Raw genomic sequence first — 21861 nt, 5'->3', positions numbered from 1 at the left:
AGGCCGCGCCTCCCCGTGCCGCGGGGCCGAGTCGGAGCCGCGCTCCTCCGTTGTCGGAGCGGAGCAGCGGCGGCGGAGGGAGGAGAGAGCGGGGCCCGGTGCGCTGCGGGAGGAGGAAGAGCGGCCCCGAGGGTGGCGGTGAGCGGCGGGGCCGGGGCGGGCACTATGCGGGCACTATGCGGGCACTGCGCACCTGAGCGCGGCGGATGCGGCTGCGGGAGGGAACGTGCCCTCGGCCTTTGCGGCAGTGATCGTCCTCTGTGCGTAGCGTTGCGAATGATGTGCGAGAACATCGGGCTGCGGTGGGAGGGTGGGGAAGGATGGTTCTGAGTAATTCTGTAATAAGTAATGGACGGTTCGGGCTCACCGCGGCTGACCTGTGCCCCGCGGTCCAAAGGCAATGGCCGAGAGCACCCAGCTGGGTTCGGGCAGTGCGGGATGGAGGTGGGAGAGGGTGAGCGCCTGGGAGCCCTGCGGTAAGGAAATTGTCTTCTGAATCCGTTACGGTCGGGTTATCGTCTTGTAAATTGCATCTAAGGCGCTTTTTGCAGCCTCAGCTGCGTCTCATCTCGCTGCAAGTCAGCTGCTCCTCGGAGCTGAGCTGCGGGATGTGCTGCAGGCACCGGCTCCTTCCAGCTGTGTGAGGTGCTCCAGCAGCTCTACGTTGTGCTCTGATATGGGCCCTGAGCTCAGCTCTTTGTAACTGCTGGGCAGCCCCAAGGGGAGGATGGAGGGAGCTGGCCGGGCAGGTGAAGAGTTGTGGGCCTCACAACAGCACCTGTGATTTCAGGTACAGATTGAGATTGCCTTCCTGTCTTGACCGAATGGAAACAGCTTGTGGATTTGTTCTTACACGCTGCATGTTGTCACTCTGCACCTTTTTGCTCCAACCAGCTTTAGGAGCAGTACCTGAGCTTTGTGAGAGTTTCCTACCAAAACCAACTGAATTACGTCTGTCCCCTGTTTCTGTATTTCATGATCTGTTGTATCTAATCACAGTCCTGTTTCCTGAAGTGACGGCTGTGGGCCAGGAAAACAGGGATGAGCTTTTCTTTGCCAGATGGCATTTGTGCCAAAATAACAGGGTTATGGGAGGTTTTCCAAAGCATTTAACGTGTGTAAAATGGAATCGTCTTAAGTGGGCCCTGGAAATTCAGCAGAAGGGTCAGGTGAGAACCTACCAAGGATGTATTGCCTTGGCAGGTGGCAGAGGAGGTTGCCTCTTGTTGTCCAGTGGGTCCAGCTGTAATTGTGAGATCAAATCAACTTCTAATTGATGTCCTCAATGTGCCTCAACTCCAGAGTCTGGCACATTTTTGGGTAGGTTACATCCCTAAAAAGATCTGGGCTAACAAAGACTGAGCTGGCATTCCTGGAGCGGTTCTTACCTGGCACCTGCTCAGATACATCAGCAGAATGGGATGTAGTCAGGAGAGCATCGCTGGGACACCGCCTTCTGAGCAGGGGATTCCTTAGCTGCCATTAGTTGCTGTTGCAGAAAGAGGCTGCTCAAGCTTCCCTGGTTCATAGAGCTCCTGCTCTGCCCTGACTCCCTAATGAGGTTTTTCTCTGAGTCAGCAGAGAGGGTTGGATTCAGGTTCCTGGCTCCAAACCCATTCTCCACTCTCTGCTGCCAGTGCAGATTTAGAGCTGCATCTGCTGTGTGAGTATAGGTGCTGGGGTCACGGTGAGCATCTCTCTTTCATTTCATTTCATCTCTGCAGCTGTTGGGTAGAAGATCCGCTCTTGTGGAGAGGGGATGGAAGAGGCCACGGAGCTCTGTGCTCCTGGCTGGTATCTCAGGTGATGAGCTTTGTGGGGATGCTGGTGTTGCCAGCATGGATTCTCACCAGGTTTTCTTTTCTAGTTGCTTTTTTTGTTTGTTCAGAGAGTTTCTCTTATTTTTCTCTTCCTTCCCCCCGTGACCTTGGATTCACCAGTCGTGTCTCACAGAACAAAACAACGGGTGTCAGGAGAAGAAATAAATTAGTCATGATGTTTTCATAACTTTCCATTTCTTATGCTTGGCTTTTTTCAATATCCAGCTTCCATCTGTGAGCCTCCTGGCAGGCAGAGCACAAGGCAGCACGTTTCTCCAGGAAGTCTGTACCCGGTGCTGGAGGCTCTCACTCTGTTTGTGCCTTTAATTTTGGTATGAATTAATCTCTTTTCACCTCCCCTTCCTACCCAACCACTGAACAGCCCTGCAGGTGTTCTCAAACAAGCTGCACCTCCTGCCCTTCCAGCTCTGCTCTTTCTGAATGAAGCAATGTGAGCACAGAGGCCTGCAAAGACCCTAATGGGAGCAGAGGGAGCAAGAAAAAATAAGTTTGTGAGGAAAGGGAACAAAACCAGCCCTCATTTGCATAGCATCAAGTTCAGTGTTGATTAATCACTTGGAACATCACAGCTGAGTGCCAATTCTGAGTTCTGTTTTAGCAAAGGAGAGTGGATGTGGAGATTCTTGGCAGCACCCCCTGATGGCAAACACAACTGCAATCAGCTCCTGTGTTTTGAATTGGTCTGAAAATAATACAAGGATGTGAATAAGTGATGCAAATAACAGTAGTTAACTATTTTAAACAAGTTTGGTGTCGTTCATTAGCAGCAATATTTTTTGTCTTAATAATGCATCCTCTGAACCCAGTCTGCCAGGCTCTATTCATGTCGGATGCCAGTAATGGGAACCAGCCATCCTGCTCTTTGTCATCTCTCTGTCTGCTGCTCGTGTGGATGGCACGTGTTCCCCAGGTGCTCAGCTGGCACCAGTCGCGTGATGTGCACCAGAAATATAAAATGAGAGGGAATTAATTTGTACTGAAGCATCTCGAGCAGCTTGCTGTGTAAATGTAATGATGAGAATGGTGCCTCGCTGGGAATTAGAGAATACTGCAGGTTAAAAAGCTACTTAGAAATCCAGCTGCTCTTGCGTGACTGGTCAGTGCTATGGACAGACTGGAGGCCGTGACTTCTGAGTGGCTGCTGATCTCCTGGCTGCACTGACTGCAGTGCTCCCAGGCAGCAGGCACAGGGATGCATTTACCTCCGTGCTTAGTGTTACTTTCCACCTGTGTGTGTGTTCATCCCAGCACTGGTGTAAAGCAAACCTTGTTGGTTTCACTCCGTGGCTGTTGCTGCAATGCAGCTTCTTGAGAAGGGAGATAGGATTATACAAGCAGGGTGTGCTGGTGGAGGTAAGAAAGTGGAGGATAAGCAAGTTTCTATCTCAGAAAAGGTTGTCTCCCAAATCAGTAGAAGTTGCCTTCTTTTCCCACTTTTAGCCTGTCTGCAATCCCAATATGCTCCATTTAGTCAGGTTGGATGTATTACATTGCAGGAATCCAAATAGCAACCCATTGTGGTGCAGGAGGACTCACACCTGGTGCTGGTTGTCCTGTCGTGCCGTGCCCTCTGCATCATGAGAATGATAACTGCTACTTCTGGATACTGAGTTTTTCTCAGGTGTTGGAGCCGTGTGTGCTGCTTTAAGTGCTTAGATTTTCCTTAACAGTTGTAGCAGATCTTCCTCAAGTGTGAGGCAGTGACGGAGGAAGGTTGTGGAGTTGCTTTAGGGGGAATTTGCTATCATTTGCATCATTCAGCAGCTCATCCTGCGTGCTAACTCTGTGCTTTTACTTTGTCTGGTGGACCAGTTCAGCCTGAGTCTGATTCCCACTTTGCCTCGCATCATCATTTTACTTCTCCGAAATTGTGCATGGCATTCATGCATATAAATCTGTATCACAGTGGAAAAGCAGAGTTTTGAGCAACATTTCTGCTAAAGCAGAAGATTCTTTTCTAACAATAGAAAACTGTAATGATTCTTCCTTGGAAAAGTGCAGATCAGTGCACATTGCACAGTTACGGTGGGTGGTTGGCAGTGTCCTTTCCAATGAGGAACAGTTTGAATAGATCTTGTAACCAACATTCTCTTGATTAAATCAGATGGAAGTCAGTGGCTTTCTTGTAGCAATCCACAATTCTGTGCACTGTGCAGGTTTTAGACATCTCAAGTAATGGTTCGTGGTTGCAATTGCTGGAAACCACTGACCTAGGAGTGCTGGGGACTCCAGCCTTCACTGTGCAGCAGGACCAGCATGAGTGGCTGCCACCCCATCTGTGCACCCGGCCTCTCAGGGATGGGCTGTGCTGTGAATGAGGGGCTGACAGCAGCCATGGAGCACTTGGCTGTGAGCTCTGTCTGTTGAGCACAGCCCAGAGAGGCACCCTGAGGAGCTGTGATGCTGATCATTCACCACGTAAGTGCTAATAAACTGCAGATGTGGTGAATTTCCTTTGAGTACTACCTATTGTATGTGGGCTGTAGTACCTGTCACTTTCCTCAGCCACCTCCCCTCGGCTTTGCAGCGTGTCCCTGTGCTCCCATCTGTCTGAGTGGACTTGCTGTGCTGGCTGTGACAGATGAGTTGGTTAGCGGGTTTGTTTTAGAGGCAGTTCGTTTTGCTGTTTGGCACTCAGCAAGGGCTGGTTTCAGTATGTCAGTGTTAGGTATGGTGGCAGAGCATGGGGTAACTGCTAAGTTTAAAAAAGCAGCCTGTATAAGTAAGTGGTAACAGGTTTTAAGTTATGAAGTAGGGGAGGGCTCAGCTTCAGTCTTTTAGTTCACACCCACAGCTTTTTACTTGTGTTGTCTGTCTTATAAAAGGCTCCATGTAGCCGAGGAGGGGAGCAGCAGCACGGCCATCCTGTCTGCCCCCACATGAGTGCAGTGCAGACCTGCATTGCTATTAGACTCTGTGAATGGCTGGGATCACGGCTGCTCCCCATGCACATCCCAGTTTTCACTCATATGCCCAGGCCCCATCCCTGCAGTGTGCTGTGCATCTGCTGAGCCAAGGCCTGGACTGTGGCCTTGTTTCGTTTCATGCATCACTGTCAGCTGTGGGCAGATCCAGCCCAGCAGAGCCCTGTGCTGAAACACGGCATCGCCTGACAGCTGTGGGGTCCGGAGCCCCCATGATGAGCAGTGCAGCATGGCATGGGCCAGGGACACGGCTGAGCTGCTTTAATACCCTGATTACTGAAGTGCAATAGTCACCATCTCGCTCACAACAATTACAGATTTCTGCTGTGATTTTCACCCATCGGTTGCCACAGCAACAGTGCAGCAGCTCGGCTGTCACATAGATTTAAAACCGAAGCGGCTCAGCCTTTCCTTGTGCTCTGGCACATCTCCTCTGTGCCCCCAGTGCCATGGCAACCCGGCAGGGTGCCCCATATCTCCCCTTTCCTCCCTCTCCCCCCACCCTCGCACTACAGCCACCCAGCGGGGCCCCAGCCTGCAGGGATGCTGCGGCACTGGGGCTGCTTTTGTTCCCTGTTAATGTCAGCGTGGCTTGTACTTTCCATCTCGAGGAGGTGGTGTGGCATTGCCTGCTGGCTTTTGTGCTCCCTGCATCTGAGTGAAACAAGCGGAGGTTATTTAGTGGTAGTTGTGTTGCCTGGCGTTATCCTGGGGATGTTTGCAAACTGGAGCGAAACGAAGGGTTTTAAAGAGCAAATCTGTTCTTCAGCTTCCGCGGTTCTGGAAATGTGAGGGGCCGTTTCAAGCTGTGCTGCAGTCTGGCTCCATCTCGGGAAGCTGTTTGCAGAATCCCGTGGAGAAGCATTCAGACAGAGTCAGGCGGGCGCAGCTGCGCGGCAGAGCTGTGGGGGTGCAGCAGCAGCGAGGTGGGCCAGGCACTCTCTGGAACTTACAGCATCCCCTGGTGCACTCAGGGCCCCTCGGGTGATGCCTGTCCCTGCTGCCCACCTTAAAGCGAAGGGAAGAGCTGCTTCCTGAGCTGGCAAGCTGGCTGCTGTGAGTTGGTAAGCGAGTATCTAAGTGCCTTTGGTGTGTGCTGTGCGGCAGGGCTTAATGCGGGATGCGGTTGGTGCCCCACACACAGCGCTGGTTTGTCTGCATGCAGGTGTGTGTTATGTTCTAAGTGTTGTGCTGCCTTGTGCTTGTTTTGCTGGGTCCCCTTGTGAAAGAACCTTCCCGTGTCTGTCTGCTGCTCTGTGTTCATCTGAAGCTGCGGTCACCTTGAGGAGCCGGATTACTGGCTCCCGGTTTGGGCATCCTGCTCACTGTGCTGCAGGCTTCCTCCCAGTCAGAGACTGTACGGACTCAGAGAGCAGAATAAATGGTGCTTTGCAAGTGCTGTCCATTGGATGCTGTTGTTGTGACCTTGAGGAGGCTGAGGTGGGATGCTGAACAGTAAAACCTCAGAAGGGATATTGCTGGGGTTCCTTGGGGGAAGCTGCACCTTGGGGTAATTTGTGGATTTTTCCACAGCTACAGAATGCTTGTGGAACAACTTACCTGCAGAGCTCAGCTGGATCATAATGGACTTGGTTAACCCTGTGAGATCCGGGCTGTGTTTTGGTTGAGGAGGTGTCAGGAGGTTAACGTGGGTTTGTTTGTCTTGTTGTCGCCTTCATTTACAATGATGCATTCAGAGTACTGAGCTTGAATAGAGCTCCTATGGGCAGCTCACAGGTGAAGATACCCTGAAATAAAGTGTGTGTTTTGCTGTGGGAAGTGATAAAGGATGAAAAACTGAAAGTGAAGCTAACATTAACAATTGGGCTCATGTTAACTTATTCATGCTCAGTTTTACACTTGCACACCAACTTCTAACGCTGAGTTTGTGGCAGTTCTGTAGGTGTGTTCAGCTGTGGCTCTGCCGGCTGCTTTCAAGATCCAGTTTCTGCTTTTCCTGAGTCAATGTTATGGGTGCTGTAGGTGCAGTACCTCAGGTGCTGCAGTAGCACTTACAGCAAACATGAGCTGCTGGAAGCTTTGGTGGGTCACCTGGGTCCTCATGTGTCACAATGGCAGCTTTTCCACCTAGTTTCATTCGTTGGAGTACAGACTCGGGGTTCTTCTGTTGGTCCAGTGTTTGTTGGAGAGAAAACAAGGCGAGACAAGGGCAGAAAGGTTTTAAGAAGTGTGTCAGCATCCGACCACCACACTTAGAAGCCATCTGAGGAGGAGAACCCGAGCACATAAGGACAGAACTTACTGTGGGTGAGTTTGCTGGAGGATCTTCAGGCTCCCATTGTAGCTTCTGTGCTGAGTCAGCTGTGACCAAGTGCTGGTCCGATTACATCTGTATTGCAGTGTCACAACATTAAGGCACTGTACCTTCAGTTTGTAGGCACAGCATTATTGCCTCTTGTGTTGCATCTTGCTCTGGGCTTTCACTGCTGTTTTCAGAACAGGCTGCTGTCAGTGTCAGTGCTGGCCGAGTGCGATGAGAAAAAGTAGCCATGCTACCTTATAAGCCTGTAATAAGCCTATTTGTTAGGGAGGACTTGTTCTGCCCTGTGCAATATTTACTGCTTTGTCAAAAGGTGAAAGACAAAACCAGCCTTCACGTTTCAGACCCCAGCAGCAGTGGGAGTGTTTGATCCTGTTGATGTCAATAAATAAATAAGCAACCATGAATAACAGACACTTGAGTTTTACTTGTAACTATGACAACTGTGTCCTTGACGACTTAAGTACAATCACGGGGTTTCCAATTACATCCTGTTCTACACAAAAGCCGCCGACGTTATTAAAGGAATAAACGGCAAAGGCAACTGTGTCAGCTCGTGGGCTGACGTTCACCCGTTTTGGTGGTCGATGCACACATCAACTGCCTGGTTTGGTTGGCGGTGCTGCTCAGTGGAAGATGCCTTGGCAGGCTGCGCTCTGCAAGGCCACAGCTGCCAGCCATTGGAAGGAGTCATTTGGTGGTGGCATCCTGGGCTGCTGTAGGTCAATGTGGGCCAGGCTTTGGAGGTCAGGACTTTGGACACATTGAATGGACATAAAGAATGGTGGGATGAGCACAGCGCTGTGTGCTGCGCTTCCAGAAGTTGGGGGTTTCAGCTCGGTTCTGTGCTTAGCCTATATAGGCACTGCACAGAATGCTGGCCTTGTATGGGCACTAGATGTGAGTTTTCATGTAATTACTTCTGAAGAGGACTTTCCATGAGGATTTTGGGTAGCCTTAGCTCTAGTTATGAGGAAAGCCTGGTGATAGTCTAACAAACCTCTCTTGTAAATGCTGTTGGAAGCTAGTGCAAAAAAATTCAATGAAATATGTCCTGAGAAAAACCTCTTAAAATTAAAGGACCTGTTGTACTCACTGCATGCACTTTGGCTTCCATTACTCCGAAGGAGTTGTTGAACTCAGCTCTGCTTCTGGGACCAAATGAATCACAGTTCAATAGAACAACATGCTGGCAGCCTTCTTCATTTGTTTTACTTTTTACCTTACTGGTTACTGCATTAAAATGACTAAAGCGGTATGTCAGGATTTGTCACATCACCCCACACTGTCAGTAATACAGATAACATGAAATCCTTCAGCTTGTTCCTGCTTTGATCCGTGAGAAGAAGCAGACCTTCCCTTGAAGGGTGGCAGTGATTGCAGTGCAGTTTTCAAGCAGCAAATGCTGCACACGTGAAATCTTTGTACGTAGCTATGCACTGTCAGTCAAATGCAGACCTAAGGAAAGACTTTATTACATTTAAAGGGTGGCAAACCAAACTGTGCTGCTTCCACCTCAGCCGTACTCTGTGAAACTGCAGATTTGTACCTTCAGATCCTCTGGGATGTCCTTAAGGGGAGTATATGAGTAAGGTACTTATCCCATCTCTGACTTATACAGCAGTTCCAGCTTGTGTGATGGGGCCCATGATTCCTTCTTATTAGTTCCTTTGTCCTGACCCTGTTATCTGAGCTTTCCAGCTTGCCTCTATTACATTGGAGTCTGATTCTTTTCCAGAAAAGCTGCCTGAAGAGCCCTGATATGCAGATGGGGAGTGTTATGGATGTTAGGAAGTAGAAATGAGTTCACAGGAGATCAATAGCACAGAAGACTGGTTGCTAATGCTCTGTCCTGTCATGGGTCTTTGTAGCAGCAGCTGGACTTGCTGTCCTGCAAAGCCAAGGGAATTCCCTTTTAATTCAAAGGAAAGCAAACCTTGCTTGATTTTTCACAGAAATGGTGAATCCAAGCAAACAGGACGAGCAAATAGTTTGAGATGGCTCAATTTCCCAACAATTAATACATAACACAATGATTCCTTCAGCACTGCATGTTTTAGAAAAGTCAAGTGAAGGGAAGCAAAGAAGGAATCAGTTTGTCTTTGCCTTCCTGTCCCTCCTCAGCTACATATTGAGAAGACTTTGTGGGGTAATTGCAGTGTGCAGCTTGTGCTGCTGTTTCTAAACCACCTAATTGTTCCTGGTTAAATGGGTTTGGAGCAGCTGAGAGACAACTGAAGGTGCCCCTATGAATTTAAAACAGGCTTCTGTGTCTGTGGCATGAACTGGAAGACGGAGAAACAAACCTGCAGTGCTGACTTCTAATCCCTGCCTCAAAATGCCCATGTTTCCCCTCTTGCTTTTGCATTTATGCTGAGGATGTTTCAGGGACAGGTTTTGCAAGCTGCAGTCTGAAGCACAGCTGTCGTGCTGCATTAGCTGCCCTGCTAGCAAGTGAGTGTTGTACAGCGTCCTGCTTTCTATATTTTGGTGCCTGAATCGAGCTCTCTGAGCTTATTAATTTCTTGGATTTCTTGGTCCCTCATTAATTTCTTGGATTTTTCCTGAGGTTCCCCCTACTGTTTGTTAACCCACGGAGGTGCTTTGTCTTCATATGCCTGCAATAAGCTGCTGCCGAGCAACTGTTGTCACTCCTGGTAACTCCTTTTGTCTGTCAGAAATAATCGCTCAGTACAGAACTTTAGGAGCTGCTGTTTAAAAAACAAAACAAAATGCATCCTATTTGCATTAAATAAATCAGTTTATCCTTGTTTCATGTGCTCAGAGCTTCCTCTGTAAGCATGTTTCTTACTGAAAGAATGCAACTTTGTGTCTTAATCTGTATTTGCCACTGCCTGTGTATGTTCTGCACAGGGTATGTGCAGGAGGGATGTCTGTAACATGCATTCCAAGCAGCTTTTGTGCACAGCCATCACTAACCCGGTGCTGAAACACACTGATTTCTTTTAGCTCCCGAACTCTGCATCTGCTGCTGGCGGTGCTGGAGTGAGCAAACCCGGTGGGAATTGATCAAGAGATGGATTATGAAGGCAAAAATCAATTGCTTGTTATGATAACCAAATAAGGTGCGATTAGACACATGTACCGGTCATATCATCCGATCTTCTGTGAGAATTTGTGTGTTTAATGGAGATGGAAAAGAAGTTGAATTTAGTTGTGCTCAGATGTGGTGTTACGTGATTCATTCTGACTCCGGTCTGGGAAATGGTGAAACTTTTTATGTAACAGCTGCCACTGGAAATTAGGGCTGAGCTGCTTTTTTTTTCAAACCTCCTGCAATAACCTTTTCTTATGAGTGCTGCAGAAGGACAAGACCAAAATGCTGGTTTGAGCCTGTGTTGGTGTTGCAGCTCAAGCACTAAAGGTCCTTAGATAAAAGGTAAATAAGAAACGGTGGTTTTGGAGCAGGCATGAAGGAGATGATCATCATCATGGAGAAAGCAGGGAGTCATTTGTGGCAGTGACCCATGGCACATGGCCATGAAGGGGGCTGGAACGATGTGGTGCTTTCTGTGGTTGAGCCTTCTGCCTGGGTACGTTCACGCTGCTCTGGGTGCTGGCTCAGGTTGGCTTTTATCAGTGTCCCGAGGACAATTACATTTCACAGAGCAAAGTTACAGAGGGAATAGTCGCTTTGCAGAGTGTAAAGCAGGCAGATAGCACTGAGCAGAGGACGTCGGGGTGGTTAATCATTGTGAGAGTTGTGGAGTCGATGGGCCCTTCAGTGGCTTTTTCTGCTGTGGTGATTTCACTGACTCAGACTTACCTTTGGTTTGCATTGGAGAATGACAAGGAGATAAGAAATGTGAGGTCTGGGGCTCATTCTTTGATCGTTGATAATGCACAGATTAGCACAACTGAAGAGAGAAACGAGGCACCAAAATGCTAAGGAAGCCATTAACACATCCTGCTTTATGGAGAAGTTCCTGTTGTCTGCCCAAACGTCCCATTCCTTCTACATCTCTGACCAAACGCCTTACAGAGCTGACTCAGCTTTTTCTCTGCTGTGCACCAACATTGTGCAAGTGTTTGTTCACCTTGGTGGATTTCAAAATATATTGAAATGGAAATTGAACTCAGAGCAAGCTGCAGGGATCCAGGTGCTGTGTCACCTTTTTACTCCTTGGCTCAGTTGAAGTTGGGAGGTACAGATTTGCTCTAGGAGTCCTTTGCTTGAACAGGACATAGCATTGGGCTCAGCTCAGCATCCTGACACCAAAAGAAGCTGAGGTGAGCAACGCTGTGGCTACATCAGTAGGGACGTGAATAAAGGTTTTTCATTCTTTTGTTCTTTTATTTTTTTCCAGAACATCGGCATCAAGATTGAGCCTTTTTGAGTAAAGAACATCCAAAATGGCGGCAATGCTGCTCAGTCGACAGCTGAGCTGTTGTCTGCAACAGAACTCCAGGCTGCTCGTGTTTGGTAAGTGATCATTGTGGTTGTTGGTTTGTATTTGGTTTTGCTAGAGGAGAAAATCCCATTGAACGTCGCTGAGGTTTGTCCAGTTTTGCATCTTTAAACCTCGAATGCTGTTCTGCATCTTGGGTAACGATGCCGTTGTACAGCGGCAGCCTGCAGGGATGCTGGGTTGTTTTCAAGTTTGCAAACTGAAGAACTCATTGACTTAGCATGTTTACAATGCAAATTATTAACTGAAACAAAGTTCTCCAGCCCCCACAGGGGCTACTTTTTGGTACCCTGTGTGGTACAGGGATGCAAATATCAAAATCACTCTTATTCCAGTTCATGTTACATAGTGTGACTGTGGCTGATTTCTCTTATGGGGAGGTTCTGCATGGTGGGCACAAAGAGGCGGCCCTCACTGGGCTGTGTGCTTCTGCCTGCACTCAGCTGCACTGTGAAATGAGCACTGAGCCTGTAGCATCAGGCACTTTTCTCCTAGGGATGTGATGACGAGTTCTTGCCTGGCCCATGCTTGTAGTTCAGCGTGTGTAAATCAAGCCCCTGTGATCTCTGTGAAACAGCTGTTCAGAGTTCTGGCTCATGCTGTAAAAGTGCAGATTTCTGTTGGTCTTCTTGGAGAAAGCATAGAGCTTTAATTCAGTTTATGCTCTGCTATGCTGAGTGCAGTATGGCTGAATGGCTTTTTGTATGACCGAGTTTCTTCGCTCATCCCACCCTCCTGCTGTGCCTGCGAGCTCCTTTTGCCACTGCCAAACACAAAACCCTTCACTTGCTCAGAAACCCTAGATTTAGTTAGTTTTCTTCTAAATAAAACACTTGGAGGAGCAGCTGACCTTTGGTTGGGAGCACCAAGTTTGGTCTTTCAACTATTGGAAAGGTCCCAGGTCAGTGTTTCAGGACTGGATGCCCTTTTATTTCTGGGAGTGACGCACTGAGCTGTGCAAGAGCAGAGATCGTTTGGTCAATAGTGCAAACGGAAAGTGCTTGCAGCAAGCAGGCCTCTATGAGCCACCTTTGAGCTAATCTGTCACCTCACTGTGCATGCTGCACATTGCTGTGTTCCTCCCACTGTCTTGCATGCTGCCATGGTGCTTCCCAACCCAGATCCAGGTTCAGTTTCCTACTGATTAGCCAAAGGGATTGAATTCATCTTTGAATAGTGAACTGCACAGCACACCAAAAGGTCAGTCATCTGCCCTAAGGTTTGCATTAGTGCATGCCCATGTTCCCTGACCTGATCTTAAAGGCACCCAGCAGCACAGCTTCTTCAGCTTCCATTTTAGTCAGTTTGGGGTTCAGCTGTGTTGAGGGGAGGCAGCTGTTCTTACTCTTTCTTATGGGAGCTTCCACTTCTGCACAGCCTGTTAGATACCAGTTTTTGGTCTTCAGAGAACCCTTTTCCCCTTAAAAATTCCCAGAGTGCATGTGGGAGTACCGAAATGCAGTGGAACAGCTTCTGATCTTACAGCATAAGCAGTCTGTAAATAGCAGTCTCAGTTTTCACAATATTATGCAACAGTTATGTTCACTTCCCAAACACCTCCAGCTACCCTGGGCTTTTGCCATTCCATTTCAAGACCTGGTAGTAACAGATTCTACTTGCAGCACCTAAAATAGGATTTGGAGGAAATCACAGTCCTCCTACTTTTGGCTGTCAGGGCCTCCATGCTTCAAATTTCTGCCTGGAAGATGGTTTGGTAGACACTGCGGGGTAGAAATTAAAGACACATGGGATATTTCTGTGTTCACAGAGGGCTGTGTTCTGTGGCACATGCAGTGCCCGTCATCAGGGCTGGGGGACATTTGCTCTGTGCTTTAGCACAGATGAGAGCTGCGGTCACATCATTTGGTCCCATTCTTACACTGAGTTGATAGAACAGGAGGAACCTTTCTTCCATTGCACTTTTATCACAGAGCTCAGCAGGAGGTCGGTGGGTTGAGTTGGTCCATTGGTTCAACAGCATAATTAATAAAATAAATGCTGGTTAATACAGGAGAAGTAGAAGCATTCAGTGTTGGTGCGCTGCTGTCTCCCATAGCGGATGGAGCCTGGAGCACGTGGGTCACTTGGGTCTCTTTTCCCCTTGGAGCCTCTGCAGGCTGCTTGCTCTTTCTGCATCTTCATTGGCTGTATCTGCAGCAGCTCTCTTTTCTGGCGGAACAGTTGCCATGCAGTCTCCAATTTACATGAAAGCTAAACAGAGTGACACAAAAATGAAGTGGTGTTGCTGTAATGAAACCTATTAATAGCTTGCAGAGAAGCAGTGACGCATCTCGGATACAGCACATGGAATTAAAGCTGAGGAGATTTTTCTTTGCAGACCAAGTTTTCCCCAGATGAGCAGCTTTCCAAGGGCTGGGACTTCTCAGATAAACTTTCTCCAAACCAGGTTTGCATAGTGCACCTCTCTGCTGGTGGAACGGAGCTGAGGGCCTCATGTGGCCTTCACAGATTGCTCCGGGTTAACCTGTCTGTCATGGACTGAAGGCTGTGCCTCATCCTTCAGGTGATGATCTGGCGTGTAGGTGATCCCACTAAGTGAAGCTTATTAAGATTAATTTGTCTTTGGCGCTGCACTGGCTAAACGCTTGCAGGTGCTTTGTGGGCACCTGGCTGAAGGTCCTGAGTCTATACCTCCTCAGTTGCAGATGCACAGTGATCCTCCAACCCCCTTAAAGCAATGTCTCTGTATTCAGTAGGGATCCACCAGAACCCAAGAGTTGCTCCTTGGCACTTAATAACTGCCTCTGCTTGGTGCCATGGGTATCCCCAGCTCTGTTTGCTTGGTGTTGTAATGAAGGCACGTGGGCTCTGTCCCTTGCAGTAGGATTTGCCTCTGTTTCTCTGCCCTGTCGTCTCACTTCATTGTTGTGGGGGTTTTTTAAAGCTACCTCACTGGCATTAGTTTTATTTCACGCTTGTCAAGGAGATGAGATATTTGGTTCCCTTCAGACAGCAGGATGTAATTGGTCTCATCCGTCAAGTGTTTGCATTCAGGTAAGGTTTGGATATTTATTCTGAAGGAGAACACAGAAATTATGGTCTGCACTCAGGTTTTCATTATCTCCTACAGGGCACAGATATATCAGTCAAGCTGCAGCTAAAATTGATGTGGATTTTGATTATGATGGACCTCTAATGAAGACAGAAGTTCCCGGACCACGATCTCGGGTGAGTTCTCAAAGCATGGCAGCTTATATGTTTCTTTAGCTGTGTTTAACTTACAGATTGTATTCCAAACTTTAATTCTGCTATGGATAAAAATCACATTACAACAGTCTGTGCCTCTTTTATCAAAATGCTGCCAGTGAGAAACCAGGAAGGGGGAAACCGTGTTGTGCATTGCCCCTCTCTGAGTGAGAGCTGTATTTCTCTGGAATTCAGCTGCCAGCTTCTCATCTGAAGTAACTGAGAGCCAAAGAGCATTTGCTGAAGGGTCTCTGCTTGGTGTGCACCTTTGGCTCCCTGCGAGCATGACCCAGCTGACTTGTGATGTAAAATAAAAAGTTTCAGTTTGTGGGGCGGTTCTTCCCTGTCAGAGTCAGTATTTAAAGAGGAGTTGTTAAATCAGCAGAAGAAAAGCAAACAAGCATGAGAGTTAAGGGCACTTAGAGATGCCTCCTTGCATCTCTTGCCTGGTGAGCAGATGAGATTGCAAGCTTTGCTCATAGTTTATATGGTCATATAAAAGAAAGATGTTCTTCCAGGCTGGTTGTGGCTCTGGGCAGCCTGGTCTGGTGGTAGGCGACCCTGCACACTTATGTGTTCAGTAATGACATTCCTGAGGCTGATCTATTTTGTTTTGTTTTCTACAGGAATTAATGAAGCAGCTGAATGGAATTCAGGTAATTGGTCACATTCTGTGAGTTCAGTACAGCTGTCAATACTGTGATTTCACAACTTGGTTCAAAATCAGTTTCATATGTTGAGTTCTATGCAAAAAAAGAAAAAACCCAAACCAAAAGCAGTGTTGGCTTGGAATGCCAAATATATTAAGTGTGGTTCATGTGTATGAGTGCATAAAATCTGTTCTATGTTTTGAGTGCTCTAGTATTGTTTTGCTAATATCACAATATCTCTTTAACAATTCCTCTTTTTAAAAATGGCTTTGCCATTAATCCCCATGGAACAGGTATAATCTGTCCTTCTATTTATTATCATTATCAGATTTTGCTATTGCTTCCTCCACGCTGCTGCTGCTTCAAGCTTTCATTGTTTATTGCTTTTTTTCTTTAAGAATGCCGAAGCTGTGCACTTCTTCTGCAATTACGAAGAGAGCCGAGGGAACTACCTCGTGGATGTGGATGGCAATCGCATGCTGGATCTCTACTCTCAGATTTCATCCATCCCAATAGGTACGAAACAGCTCTGCCAAAAGTTTTGCTTTGTCCTTACGCTTTTGTTCTCTCAGCTGCTACCAAACAAGCTGGTTAATTAACAGCAACCCAACAAAAGGCTGACATAATTTATGCTTCATTGTACTCGGTATGTCACACTGCTGTGCATTGTGCAGTGCTTTTTGAACAGCTGGGGAAGCGGGGTTAAAAACGCAGCCCTTGTGGCTCAATTGAAGCACAGGGCGGTATCTGGAAGAAGCTCTAATCCTAATTTGTATGTGCCATTCCATGGTTAAGGATTTGTCTGCTTGGGTTTGGATACCTTGTGATTCTGTAATAGTATGTTACGTTTTTAAACACTAATATAACAAAGAAATTAACACATGTTCTGCACTTGAGATGCACATGTTCTGCACGTTTCTTTCATGAGAGATCTGAAAAGAGGAGTGGGCCGTGTGGACTCCAGTGGGGTGGAACAAAACCAGTCACTGAACCTGGGGTGCTGAGTTAAAGCAAAGCAGGTAGTTTGCAGCCCCAGCTGAAGGGCTGCAGCGTCAGCAGCTGTTCGGTTGGCTCGTTGCTGGTCTGTGCTTCCTCTCAGTTGCTTAAAAATCTATTTCTGCAGAAGCAAAAAGAGCAGAACTGCTGTGGTCATGTACAAAGTAGATGTTGTGCTGAGTGTAGAAACAGCAATGACTCGAAACCATCCTTGCAGGCCTCCCTGTTGGGAAACAGTATTCAGTGATGTTCAGGTCATTACCACATTTTTTACATTAGACACTGAAACTGCAGCATGTTTTCAGTCATTCCAATCTTCTCTGCTTTCATGTAGCACCCCAAGAAGAGTTCTGGGTTAATCTCACATTTAAATGCTCAAAGCTTATTTTTATCAACGCAGTTTCTACGTATTTTTCCCCATTAGAGACTGCACTGAGATAATTTTGTCAGCACTGATGTGGAAACAGGGATGTAATGAAGAGGCACTATGTTTGTATGGCTGTCCTCATCTAACTTAAATGGAGTTGGAATTTAGGTGGCTAGGAAAGGAACTGCAAGTCCTGACTCGGACCCCAGTAGAAAATCTTGCTGAGGATTGTGGGTGAGCTGATGTTCTCAGATGAAGGTGCTTGTAGTCATCAGCGCTTATCTCTGCACGTACACTCAGTAGGATCTTTCATGAATCAGTCAGAGCTCCCCAAGATTTAATAACAATCTGCTGCAGCAGGATGTAATTACCAGCAGAAGGTGAGAGGTAATAAGCGCCTGTGCGGAGAGATAAGAGGTATAAAAAATCTGCAGGCAGAGATGTTCTGGACTGTTTGTGTTTTAAAACACTTCTGGTTTTTTTAAACCACACAGTTTTGAGGAGATTGAGACACGTTTTCCTTTTAAACCTGTGTGTTATGTTTGTGTAACAGTTAGAAACACCCTGAAGCCAAATGCCTGGAGGGATTCTATTGACATGTTTACTTGCACGCCCCCTGCAATACTAAATGAAGTAATCCATTTTTTATTGATGGTGAGGCCTGTTCTTGTTCTTGGACATTCTCAGAGGTGCAGTTTGGTGTTGCTGGCAGCAGCCTGGGTTCATTTCTTAGGCTTTCTCCATCTCTTTCTTTCAGCAGTTTTTATCCCGTTGCAAACAGACGCATTTGTGAGCCTGGAGGACGTGTTCTTTTCTGCCACGCTGATGGAGACAGGCAGAGTGATGGAGCAGGTGCCCTTCTCTTAGAGCCAGCTCTGTCACTGCTGATAGGAAAGTGCTGGATAGTGGATTCATAAAGCTATAAACCATTGTGCTGCTCTTGGCAATGAAACAAGCTCCTGTCTGCCGTCTTAGCCCAGGAGCTGTCTGACTTTGTCTGCAATAGTTACATAATAATTACTTAACCATTCCGATTTTCCAGCATTAGATTTATTAATATAAACCCACGCAGCAGTTCAGCACCTTTCTGTGCATTCCTGCTCCTTCAGAAAGGCAGGGTTTAAGGATTTTTTCTTGCTGTGCCTTGGCACAGGGAATGCTGGAGGAGGCAGACAGAGCTGCAGGGCACAGAGTGAGGGGAAAGGAAGGCGTCATCTTGTGTGGATGGAAGAAGATGGGTTACGGGTGACAGAAGATTTGTGTTACATAACAAAAGATACAAAGGTCTTTGCATTCTTCATGCTAACTTAGCACCTTTTACAAGCAGTATCAGAGTTAATGGTTAAGCTTGCAAGGCACTGGTGGTTGTTTTATAACAGGGGTCATTGAGATTTCCTAAGCTGCTCTCCAAGGTGCCCAGGGCTGCAGCCACAGCTTCAGCTCAGCCCTGTCTGTCTCTCAACCTCAATTCTTCCCACAGCAGCTGATGCAGTGCATGTTTAGTTGCCTGTGTCCAAATAGCCACTTGTATCATCTTCATAATAATTTTAACAGATACCTCACAGGACGATGTGCAGCTGAAAAACAGTCTGGATATTCCTTGTTTTGAACTAAAATACTCAAGATGGAATTTATAATTGATTTGTTAATGCAGTAGCCGAAGGCTCCACTGCTCAGGCAGGATAATAAGGGCTGTTGTCATTCAATTAGAATGGGGAAATTGGGGGCATGATTTGCTTTTGTAATAACATCAGAGCAGGCTGACTTCTTGAGCAGTAGGGAAGATGAGGTTTCCAGCTGTTTCTGCAGGAGAATATAAAAGATGATGTTAAGTCTCTGGTGTTGACATTTCAGACATAAACATTGGGTTTAAAACACAGTTTTCTGTGCTGAATACTTCTACATCTGGTCCATTGGTTTACCTGTGAGCAAGCAAATGAACCCATGTAGCATCAGTGGGTATAAATTAAGCACTTTTGTCTTGTTAACTCTGAAGCCTCCTTAATACTTTAATTTTTTTAGGTAAAAAGGACAAGCTGTTGCATCTTTGTCCAGCAAAAAGTGTGTTAAAGGAGACAGGGAGGTGAGAAAGCTGGTCAGGAGAGAGCATGCAGTGCAGCACTTCTCAGCAAGATTGACAGCATCTGGCATAGAAAGGCCATGTGGTAGCAACTGTGATGTTCAACTGTCTCTTCGTCTCTTCTTGTGTTGGGTTTATGTGCTAAAATACACTGTGCTGTTGCTTGACACCAAGTTTGTAAAAGAGGAGAACTGTCCTACTTAAAAGAAGTTGGATTGTCGATAGTTGAAGCACGCACACAATGAACAGAATTTAAGTCTGAATAAGGTTATTCTCTGGGTCACTCCACATTAGTTTACATCAACCAGATACAACTTTTCTTTCTCTTTTTCATTAGGTTACAGCCATCCATCTCTGATAAAGCTTCTCCAGCAGCCACAGAACCTGGTAAGTGAATTCCAGTCTACGTGAGGGCATCCTCTCCCTCCTTGTGGCCGTCTTCTCCAGTTTCTCTTAGGCTGATATGATAATTTGTGTGGGTTTGTTTGGTTTAATTTTACCTCTTTACTTAACGACAGGGTTGGTGTTTTTGTGGAGAGATGTTGCTTTTGTTTGTCTGTAATGCTCCATCTACCCTCTTTATAGCCGGCTATAAAGAACTAAATATGCATCCATTCATTTGAGACCACAGCAGCTTGATATCAGTGTTATGTTTCTTTTGGTACTGAGCATCTCATTAATAACAAAAGAGAAATAGACTTTTCTGCTTAATGGCTAATGTTGTCAATGGACTGTGACAACCCGTAATCAAATTCATGACAGATTTATGGTCTCATATCTCTTAATTTGATATGAGAATTGCCTTCTAAGTTGAGACAAAAAGTCAAGTGAGAGTTCTCATATGTACCAAACAAAAACTTGGTGGTTGTCTGCCACTAAAGGCATTACTTGGATTTTTTAAGCCCGAGTCTGTTGAAGCAAATACTGGTTTGGAAGTGGTGCACTTGTATGAATTACCGAGTCCTGGCTCACACTTTGTTGTACCTGATGTGACTTTTGGTTATCTCAGAGTTCTGTTGAAGTGTTCTATGTGTACTGGGGCTGTTCAGCTCAGGGGGATCTCATCCATGTCTATAAACACCTGAAGGGAGGTGCTGGGGCAGAGGGAACCTGAGGTGCCTCCAGCCTTGCTGTGATTTTACAGTGTGACCATTCACACCTCTTACTGTAGCCCACAAGTACCTGTAGTGAGAAAAGACAGAAGGCAGAAAACTGTACAAGCTTGGGATGTAGCCTGTTCCCTCTTGGAAACCCATAAAGACTTGAGTCACCAAAGCTCAGCTGTGTGAGCGCTCTGTTAGGAGAGGTCACACTGCAACCATTGGGACTATTTCAGCAGCCGTGGCAACTGATTTAGGTCAGAACTTAATCAGGAAACAAAAAGGAGAAAAAATGTGAGAAAACTGATGCTGACAAGCTAGAAATCTTCTATTGCACAATGAAAAAGGTACCTAAAATTCAGGGTAAGGCAGTGGGAAAGGTGACTGTGCAAACAAAAGGCACCAGAACAAGAAATATTTAACTGGAATGTTTCCAGTGCAAATCATCAGGCTTCATAGAGCATAACGTGGTTAAAAAGCATCTTCACCAGATGTCTGGATATATCACAGTCGATGTTCTTGAGTTTAATTTAATGCATTCCTCTGATGATTGATGCAAAGCAGCTTCTCACCGATCTCCTTGTTGCATTGCCCACCACTGCCCAGTAAGAATAAAAGCACAAATTTCTGGCTGTTATTTGTGATAAGAATTAAATGTAACTGCCTCCATATCAGCGTGATATTTTTCACGTAATAGCAAAAGCTAACAGTTTCTCTTCCTTTGTTTTTTAGAGCACTTTTATCAACAGACCTGCCCTTGGGATTTTACCTCCAGAGAACTTTTCAGAAAGGCTGAAGGAATCTTTGTTATCAGTAAGTCTGAGATGGTTGCGATGAGTTCCTCCAGTCTGTGTTTAAGGGAGCTGTGGGGTTTTCCTATTGAGCTCTATGGGTGAGCAGTTTGTCTGCCTGCTGGAGGGAAGCTCTTTCAAGAGATCGGAACCAGCAAGTGACAAAATGGAACCTTTTTCCCCAGGCTTCAGGGCGACGTGCTGCTCTCAGCACAGATAGTGCCTCTTTCAATGTGGATTCAAGAACTGATGACTGATTTTCATTTACTTCACTGTGCTTTCATAAGAGGCATAAGTGGAGTGTGTTGAGCCTCTTCAGCAGCACTAAGAGTCAGCTTTCCTAATCCCAGGCATGGCTGGTTTCCCCTTACACTGAAACTAATGGTATTACATTCAATTTCCACTATAGCTGTGCTCAGTATTTTGAAGTGATTCTCCCTTTATATTGACAGGTGGCTCCCAAGGGTCTGTCACAGGTGATGACCATGGCTTGTGGATCCTGCTCGAATGAGAATGCATTTAAGTTAATATTTATGTGGTACAGAGTGAGTAAAATATTAATACTGTTTCTGTTATGCAGTTTTGGATGTAGAAATCTGTATTTATTCATCAACATAACTGCTGTTACAAAGCAAAGTAAGGGTCAGAGGCTCTCCAGGTGTGATGTTGTTTATATTCTCCTTAATGTAGCTTATTTCTTTATTGAAAAGCCTTTATCTGAGCTTTCAGTTTCTATTGATATAATTTCAGTGAGCGGACAGACTGGCTTTGCCTATCATCTGTACATTATTAGGGCCAACATCTTAAACTGACATTCACCTAAGATAGTTGGTCTTACAAAGTGCACACTGCAGTCATAGGAACCAAAGTCTTCCCTGCCTCTAGTTTGAAATAACAGAATTGGTAACTTCTAACTGGGCTACAAATTCACTGATTACAACTAAAGGAAAACTGCTGGTGGTTGTTTTTGTTTATTTGCAGAACAAGGAGAGGGGCCGTAATAATGTCACGAAAGAGGAACTGGAATCATGCATGATTAACCAGGTAACATTGTAAGGTTTTTTATCATTTTTATCATTTAACCATACAGACACATGGGCACATGGTGCACAAGTAGTTGCCATTTGTACCAGAATAAGCTGATTGCATTGAATGCTCTGCCAATGTGCCAATGTAACTATGTTTGGCTGCTGC

The 21861-nt window shown here is 46.2% G+C and overlaps 1 protein-coding gene across 3 annotated transcripts in view; it reads left to right on the top strand.

The window, feature by feature from the left end:
• The first annotated feature begins 23 nt into the window (after positions 1-23).
• ABAT (4-aminobutyrate aminotransferase) overlaps positions 24-21861 on the top strand; it is a 29182-nt gene continuing 7344 nt past the window's right edge. The window contains exons 1-9 of one of the 3 annotated variants that reach the window (XM_015877061.2): positions 24-138; positions 11375-11490; positions 14568-14665; positions 15310-15339; positions 15732-15849; positions 19114-19163; positions 20609-20689; positions 21120-21212; positions 21649-21711. In XM_015877061.2, the coding sequence (XP_015732547.1) occupies positions 11421-11490; positions 14568-14665; positions 15310-15339; positions 15732-15849; positions 19114-19163; positions 20609-20689; positions 21120-21212; positions 21649-21711 (603 nt within the window). In that variant the 5' untranslated portion in view covers positions 24-138; positions 11375-11420. Of the gene's footprint in view, positions 139-237; positions 477-5432; positions 5830-11374; positions 11491-14567; positions 14666-15309; positions 15340-15731; positions 15850-19113; positions 19164-20608; positions 20690-21119; positions 21213-21648; positions 21712-21861 lie in introns of those variants that run through there. The other 2 variants (XM_015877063.1, XM_015877062.2) reach the window with 2 other exon arrangements.

Source organism: Coturnix japonica, chromosome 14 (genome assembly GCF_001577835.2).
Source record: "Coturnix japonica isolate 7356 chromosome 14, Coturnix japonica 2.1, whole genome shotgun sequence".
Classification (NCBI taxonomy): domain Eukaryota; kingdom Metazoa; phylum Chordata; class Aves; order Galliformes; family Phasianidae; genus Coturnix; species Coturnix japonica.
The sequence above is the reverse complement of the archived record's forward strand: the minus strand, read 5'-3'. Positions and strand labels throughout refer to the sequence as shown.